General features: G+C 31.0%; 1 protein-coding gene across 1 annotated transcript in view; it reads left to right on the forward strand.

Moving 5' to 3' along the window:
* LOC112529533 (guanine nucleotide-binding protein subunit gamma 2) overlaps window positions 1–1427 on the forward strand; it is a 4590-nt gene extending 3163 nt beyond the window's left edge. The window contains exons 2-4 of the mRNA XM_025140856.1: window positions 310–362; window positions 615–659; window positions 1090–1427. Of these exons, the coding sequence (XP_024996624.1) occupies window positions 310–362; window positions 615–659; window positions 1090–1174 (183 nt within the window). The 3' untranslated portion in view covers window positions 1175–1427. The remainder of the gene's footprint in view (window positions 1–309; window positions 363–614; window positions 660–1089) is intronic.
* Window positions 1428–9005: the final 7578 nt, after the last annotated feature.

Genomic DNA, 9005 nt, shown 5'->3' on the forward strand with positions numbered 1-9005 from the left:
CCAACTTATATCGAGTAGATATGGTCCAACTCTAGCCAATGAGGGACTCCAACAATTTCATTCATATCAATATCAGGATGACCTCCCCCCCCCCCAACAAAAAACATTCAAAAAGTGGGCAAAGAAAAAAGGAAAGGAACATTAAAGAAACTGGTAATCTTTTGTAGAAATATCCATTTTCCTGAAATTTTTCAGCAAATGAGGTGGTTAAAGTGTTGTGTTGGTACACACACACACACACACACATATATATAATATGTATATATACGAATTTCTATTGAACCCTCGGTTTTGTGGTAACGTATGCAGGAGGAGCTGGAGCAGCTCGATAAAATGGAAGCAGCCTCAGCTGCGTGCAAGGAGTAAGTATGAATGTGCTTCTACCCTTGACTATGAGATGGAGAAATTTATTACTCTATTATAAAGGGCAAAATTGTCATTTAGTTAATTAGAAAGCGTAAAATATTCTTATAACTGTGTCATTTTTATCGAAGACGTTGATTTTGTGACGAGGGAGTGTATGTCTATCTTTCAGCTAAACTGCTTGGTGAAATGTCAGCATTGATGTGTGACTAATGGTTTTCTAACGTACTTCTTTCTTCGTGTTCTGATAGAATTCTGAGTAACGTGGAGACAAGGCCGGATCCACTTCTTCTTATGTAAGACTTGTTGATTCTTGCTTGCAAAATTAATAATATGGGTCCCGTGAAAAATTGCAATACTTGACATTAAACATGTAGTTTGACGAAGATATGTGCCTATCGTTTAAATGTCTAAAATACCCTTGAACATGACATCTTACTGACCTAGATCAGTATCACGATATGAGGCATTTGAAGGTTGCAAGTTTCATGGGACGGAGGGTATTTTTGTCTTTCTTGTTATCGGTTCCGCCCGGTTTTGAATATGCTTTGTCTTGATCTTACTGCAAAACGATGATTTGCACTCACTTAACACACAGTTTGTGAGGCCAAAAACCAAACTGAACCAAACACCATCAGCGGAGGACAAAAATGTTGAAGTTCTCATGGAACGAAGGGTGTTTTTTGGGCTCTTGTTCTGAATATGATCGGTTTTGTGATATGGCAGGACGAATGGGCCGACGAATCCATCGTGGGATCGATGGTTCGAGGGACCTCAAGATAAGTCAGGTTGCAGATGCTGGATACTGTAACAATATTCTTCGTAAATTTTATTTGATTTCACCGTGCGATGGTGTCATTGTGCAATCTCGTTACAGATATAGAGAACAATCTTCTTTGCCGAGAAGCGGTCCTTGTGCAGAAAAACGTCATATTCTTTTTTCGTTTGTAGAGAAAATTAAAAACCAAGGGAGTTGTTATTGTGGGTTCATTTTGTTATCAAAAGATTTGTCATTTTTTTGCAGATGATCATGTTTCTTGAAATCAAAAGTTTGCATCTTGATGTTACTTCAAACCATCCATCAAAGAGCACATTTCTGCTTTTTGGTCTTCTTCTTAGTTCCTGGTATGGTTCTTTTGTTACAATGGGTTTCATATGATGGGGCTTGTCGAACGGTTCTGGTTCAAATAAGAAGGCTAAATATCGTGAGAAAGTAATAAATGAAAGTAAAGAGAAGATTCATATGTGAATCGTTGAAAATATCTATTTGAATATGCATATGTGAACTAACATTACAGATTATTCATATATCGTTTCATATATATTTATATATATATATATATATCTTCAAATGTATTTTTCCAATTATTCACGTACGAACATTTATTTCTTATATTTACATAATATTTAGCCTTCTTATTTAAATCATCTGCTAGTTTTGATAATTTCAAATTTATCATTAAAATTAGTATTTTTGTAATAAGATCTTGTTTCCTTAAAACTTAGGCCATTTCCGGGTTGATACGCTAAAGAGTTAGGGGTCGTTTACCAAACACTTACCGGGTAAGCGTTTACCGGTAAATTTAACACTATCATTTACTTACCGGATAAGATTTTAGTCCACCAAAACGGTATCGTATACAACAATTTACCCGGTAAGCACTTACCGTGGTAAGAGTCATTGTCCTCAGTTATCAGGTAAGACTCGTGGCCCTTGTCTCGCTCTTACCGGATAAGGTTTTTGATCCTTACTATATTCATCTGGTAAGGTAAAATAACTTGGTAAATTCAGTTACCCAAGTAAACGTTTGGTAAACGCCCCTTAAAATGTCATGATATAGCCACAAGTTATCTCCAATCGAGGTGCTAAAGTACTTCCTGAGTTCTTGGTGGTTCAAAAATAACTCATGTTAGCACTTTAGCATAATTTGATGAAACTCATTTAATTCAAATGTATAAAATAGCAATCTATTTTTATAAATTTTTTTATTATAATATTTTATTATTAATTTTTTTTATTACAACATGTATTTTTCAAATATTTTTATTAAGGTATCGTACTTTAAAAAATTTACCTGTTATAGCATTGGATAACATTTTAAATTAAATTTACTCATTATATCAAGTTTTTTTGCCACCTCATCGTCCACGTAGGCTGTCCACATGTGCGATAGTGCTGACATAGTGACATGGCATTTCTTATTATAACATTGTACTTTCAAAATTACTTTATTATAATATCACCAAATTCTATTACATCATTGTATTTTTAATTTTAATATAACCGCTAAGGCCCATCCTAATACAGTCCTTCTAGATGTATGTATCTTTCTCATTCCCCTACTGTCCTTGCTTGGCTAGCATGCTTCGAAAGCAATCATGTAAGATTAAAAGACTGCTACGATAACTCTTAACAAAGGAAAGAAGGAAAGCAGATCAACACATTTTTATCATTTAAACATTGTAAATTTAATCAAATATGTTTAGTAAAAACTATAATAAATATTATTTGAAATCATAATATTTTTTTTTTATTTTTTTTAACATATTATAGAAGGCAAAAGACACCCAAATCGATAACTTTTTTAGTATTAACATATATGTAATAATATATCAAACAGAGTACATCAAATTTAATCTTTTTTACCATTATGTAAGTTTTTTATTAAACTAAATATTATATTTTTTAAAATAAAAAAACACTCTCTCTTAAAACTCTATAAACAAATCAAAATAACTAACACATACAACATCACCAATACAATTTAATATTAAATTTTTTAGTAAACATATTTGAATTACAATATTTAAATGATAAAAATATTAAAATTAAAGGTACAATGTTGTAATAGAAATTAGTGATGTTATAATAAAGTAAATTTGAAAGTACAATGCTACAATAAGAAATATCATGTCAGTAGATGTGGACAGCCTACATAGACGATGAGGTGGCAAAGAAACCTGGTATAGTAGGTAAATTAATTTAAAAGGTTAGCCAATGTTATAACGGGTAAAATTTTGAAAGTATGATACCGTAAATAAAAAATATTTTGAAATTACATTGTTGTAATAAGAAAAACTGAAAGTAAAATATTATAATAAATTTTTTTGTAAAAATAAGTTGTTATTTCATGCATTTTATCCTATTTTATTTTAATTGGTTAAATGTTTAATAATTTAAAAAGTTGTAAAAAAAATACCAACAATAAGATATAAAAATATAAATTTAATTAATTTACTAAAATTAATTAATATACATAGAAAAAATATAGTTAACTAAAATATATAAATTGAAGATTAAATTACATTTTTTGGTCCATGTCGTTACCACTTATTATCAATTCTAATCATTATTTTAAATTAATCATAGTTTAAGTTTTAGTCATTGTGGTTGCGGTTGTTTCACTTTTGGTCCCTTTACTTAACTTTTGTGGGAAAAAGAAGTCTAGAGTAAACCACAAATTTGGTCTATGTGGTTTGATGGTTATAACACTTTTAGTCCTTATAATTTTGAAATTACAAGATAGTCAATGTGATTTACAAAATTAAGCGGATTTGATCCCTGCATCTAATGATCGTTAAAAAATCCCTTTAACAGGGGATTTTAGACCTTTTACAATATTATGTCATTTTTGTTTAAAAAATTTTAAAAAATATTTTAATCCATGTGTCCTACCCACATGTTGCAACCCTTTCCATCCATCATTCTCCGGTTAAACTCAGCCCCTTCAGATCATCTTCTTCGGTCAAACCCAATCTTTTCAGGCCATCTTCTCCAACCACAAACAACATCAAAATGAAACCCAAACACCAAAATCAAACCCGAACCGTAAAGTCAAAATCAACATCAAACCTAAATCCACATTCAACCCCATACCCTAAAATAAAATAAAAAATATATTTTTTAAGGAAAAATAACAAGATTATTTGTGGGGATTTCAAGACCATTATACCCCTGTTTCAAGATTCAAACTAAAAGTTGAAAATAGAAAGAAAAAAAAAAAGACAAGGTTTGATTGGGTGGTACGACATATCAGTGAGGTTGGGGTGATTTTGTAGCATATTAGGTGGATAGGGTAGATCGTGGGTTGGGGTGGTTTTATGGCAAATATGTAGAGAGGGAAAAGTAGAGGAGTAGGGAAATAGGAGGGGGTGGGGTTGTCGAAATTGGGTAGCAAAGGAGAAGGATCTATGCAGTGAGGTCCTTGGAGGTGGTTACGAACATAAAGGGGTGGGCATGGGACTGGTGCTCAAATGGATGGATAAGAAAGGAGGGTCGTGAAAAGGGGTCTTAGTCATGGTTGATGGAGGCAAGGAGAAGCACGATTGCAAGCCTAGTCGTGGCTAGGGGAGAAGCATCAGCCTTTTGCTTTGGCTGCCAAGTGGTAACTGGCGAAGGCTTTGGTCTCTGACTACTTATAACTGGCGAAGATGATGTTCCCTGGCGAGTTCCATGATTTATATATTACATATATTTACAGTTTTGGTCTATGGTATTTTGTACATAAATACATATATTATATAATTAACATATTAATAAAAATTTGATTTTTTAAACAAAAACGATATGATATTGTAAAAAGTCTTAAATGCCCCTCATCTACAGGTTTCTTTTAACAACCTTAGAAACAAGGATCCGTTAGAGATAGGGACCATATCCAGTTGTTTTTCCAAACCACAATTGCCATCTTGTAATTTTGAAACTGTATGGACCAAAAGTACTATAACCACCAAACCATAGGGACCAAATTTATAGTTTACTCAAAAGTCTATTAGCCTAGGGATATTTTGGTCTTTTTATTATTTCATTAATTTCAATTAAAAATTAAATACATATATACATAATTTTATATAAATATATCAAACTCAAAAACATTCCTCATGACGGTGGTCATGTCCGATGACTTTTCCAACATCATCTTCGATTAAGCCTAGTTTATATAAACATATCAAACAAACCCAAATGGGGAATGTTTTTGAGTTTGATACTTTGGTATATGTATAAAATATTTGATAAAAACTTTTAAAAATTTATATTTTATTCAAAAATAAAAAACATTGTCGCATTTTCAAAATCACATAAGATCATATTATAACATTGACTTAGATAAAGAATAAAACAAAATATTCAAATCAAGATCTATTTTGCTGCATTATGCAAGTACCTTTCTAGTAATATATAATATATAATAATATATGTATTTAATATTTATAATTGAAATTAACGACAAAAGGTCCCTTCGTTAATGCAAATGTCTTTTTTTAACAAAAGTTAGTTGGAGGGACCAAAAATGAAACAAATTGACAATTATAGTGTTCAAAACTATAATTAGTTTTAAGTAAGGACTATAATTGATAATGAACGATTTCCACAAAGACCAAAAATGTAGTTCACTCTAAATTTAACAATTTTACTGAAAATAACCGGTATACATAAAAAATGGTTTTAGTTAAATCATAAACTTATAAATGGATAACAAATATATGAAATGCTATATTTATCATTGACCGATGACGACGATCAGTTCTATTTTGATGAATAGTACAAATTTGAGCACTGAAATTTAACAATATGTTATATTTACCTTGGTAAACACTTTTTTTTCGATTATGCCCTTGATTAATATTAATTGTTATTAATTAATATTATTTTTAATTTAATAATTAATTAATATTAAATTATTAATTAATTTTATAATATACTAATAAATAATAAATATTTGATAATTGAATAATCAATAATTAATTAAATTATAGTTATTAATTAAAATTTTAATTTAATAAATTAATAAATATTAAATTATTTTTGACCTTCAGGGACGGAATTTCCGGTCGCTGACTGTCCTAATAAAACGGGTAGGTCACGCCGCATACAGACCAGATCGAGCAATAGAGGAGAGGAGATCGAGAGTGATTGCGACCAGATCGAACACAGTTCTCTTCGACACCAGCCATGGAGCCACCGCCGCGGGTCAATCCAGTCGATGCCACCACCGGTCAATCCTGCCGTTGTAAGTTTGATCCAAAACAGCCTCTGTGAGTTCGATATCCCTTATCTGAGTTCTCGTTGCTTGTGTTCACTTAGATTTATGTTAGATTTTTCTTTCCTTATGGTTTGATTAAATTATGTTGATTTGGGTTTTCTCTGTTCTTGTTCAAAATCATAAAAGTTTATAAATTCTTACTCTATGTATGTTAAATTTTGTTGATTTGGGTTATGTTGAACAAATGAGAAAAGATGTGGATTTACGGTTGTTTTTTAGAAATTTGATTTAATTTTAGAAAATTGGAGTATGTGTTTGCTTCAAATTGGTTAAGAATGGTTATAGTTCGAAATGCAAAAATGATGGTTTTGGTCAAAAATGCAAAAATGGTTATGGTTAGATTGGGTTAGAAATTTTTGGTTCCTAATGCAAAAATGATCATCATGTTGGAACGTCTTGCTACTTACTTGCTGCCCATGTTGCAATACTTATCTGCTAGTTTTTCCCTGTGTAATAAATATACAATATATATACAAATACGTTGGTTATATCCATTGCTATTCACTAAAAGTTTCTACTTTGTTAAGCGATTCAAACATTAGGCTTAATATTATTTATTTGTAGTTGGGTTGTCAATTGTTGGGGAAACACTAGGCTTAATTCATTTGGAAATACTTATTTTATAGTCGTTATGCGGCCGAAATTTTTAAAAATATAGGCTTCTCAACTCCTTCAAACCTTTACACTTAAGTTTTTAAGTCATCCACAACTCCTTTAAACCTACGGTTTGACTTTCTAGTAGTCAAAACTTTACATGTAGGCTTCTCAAAACTTTACATGTAGGCTTCTCAGCTCGTTCAAAAGACCTTCAACTTAATTCACGCCTACGGTTTGACTTTCAAGTAGTCAAAATGTTACACTTAGAGTTGTAAAGTCATATGAAACTCCTCTAAACCTACAGTTTGACTTTCTAGTAGTCAAAACTTTACATGGTTCGTTCTCAACTCGTTCAAAAGACCTTCAACTTCCCTTACACCTACGGTTTAACTTTCAAGTAGTTAAACCGTTACACTTAGAGTTTTAAAGTCATCTAAAATTCCTTTAAACCTACGGTTTGACTTTCTAGTAGCCAAAACTTTACATGTAGGCTTCTCAACTCGTTCAAAAGACCTTCAACTTAATTCACACCTACGGTTTGACTTTCAAGTAGTCAAACCATTACACTTAGAGTTTTAAARTCATCTGAAACTCCTCTAAACCTACAATTTGACTTTCTAGTAGTCAAAACTTTATATGGTTTGTTCTCAACTTGTTCAAAAGACCTCCAACTTCCCCTACACCTACGGTTTGACTTTCAAGTAGTCATACCATTACACATAGAGTTTTAAAGGGTAACTCATACAACGTTCGCATTGGAAAACGAGCTCGATGATGTTCGTCTTGCCACATGGGAGGTAACCGTACTTCATAATATTAACGAAGATGAAGGTAGCGATGAATCGGACGATGATAGCAACGATATGCCGGAAAACGAAGATAGCGAAGAGGAACTAGAATTTGAATACATAGATGATGATTCAAATGATAAAGATGAACCGATCTTATCTTATCATTCTTCTTATAAATAACTTGTCTTTTGTATGCTTATTTCACAATTGTACATATAATCGCGATTCATACAATTACGGAGGCCCCCTGCCTTTAAAGAATTCACACACGACCACGAGCTTTCCCAAAATAAAAGGGGATCTATTGCTTACCGCTCATGGAAACATCCGATATCAATCATTTTTTAGGTCCACAAGGGTCATTTTATTCGATTTCAGTAAGCGCAAAGATTTATTTATTCCAAAAAACATCAACTGATTTGATCGGCCAAAATATAAAAATTCATTAGGTTTTTTTGGAGTTTTTCATACTTTAAGAGTGATTTTCACGACCATAGCCGATTATTGGTCACTTTCGACATTAGAATATAACCATTTTGTTAAATTTAAGTAAGTGTTAAGGATTTTTATAAAAGTTTGTTACCTTTTTCCTTCTTGGTATTCAAGACATTGAATCTTCTTTTTTAAGAAAAGGTATTTGAAATATGGTTAAAATATTTAATGAAATTAAAAGTAAAATATATATTATATTATATAGGCCCCTTTTGAAAATTACTTTATATAATATAGATACAGATATCGGGAGGGAGGGAGTAGGACACGAGATTGTCCCCTCAGAATGCATGTCTCTATCAATCAAATTAACCATCTCTCTCTCTCTCTCTCTCTCTCTCTCTCTCTATATATATATATATATATCTGTATATATATATATATATATGATTTTTCTTTCTATCAAGTATTTTTAATATAAATAAAAACTATTTCTTTTATTTAATATCCAAATAATGGTATATATGGCCTACATATTCTTTTATTTAAATAAAATATTCTTTTATACTCTCCTAATTTAAATAAAATATTCTTTTATACTCTCCTAATTTAAATAAAATATTCTTTTATACTCTCCTAATTTAAATAAAATATTCTTTTATACTCTCCTAATAATAATATCAATAATGTCATTTTCAACCAATTTTATTTAATAAATGAAAAAAAAACTCTTAACCTGTTATTATGTTAACACTATTACATCACTATAAACTAATTA

The sequence above is a fragment of the Cynara cardunculus genome (assembly GCF_001531365.2).
Source record: "Cynara cardunculus var. scolymus isolate 2C chromosome LG 16, CcrdV1, whole genome shotgun sequence".
NCBI classification, from domain to species: domain Eukaryota; kingdom Viridiplantae; phylum Streptophyta; class Magnoliopsida; order Asterales; family Asteraceae; genus Cynara; species Cynara cardunculus.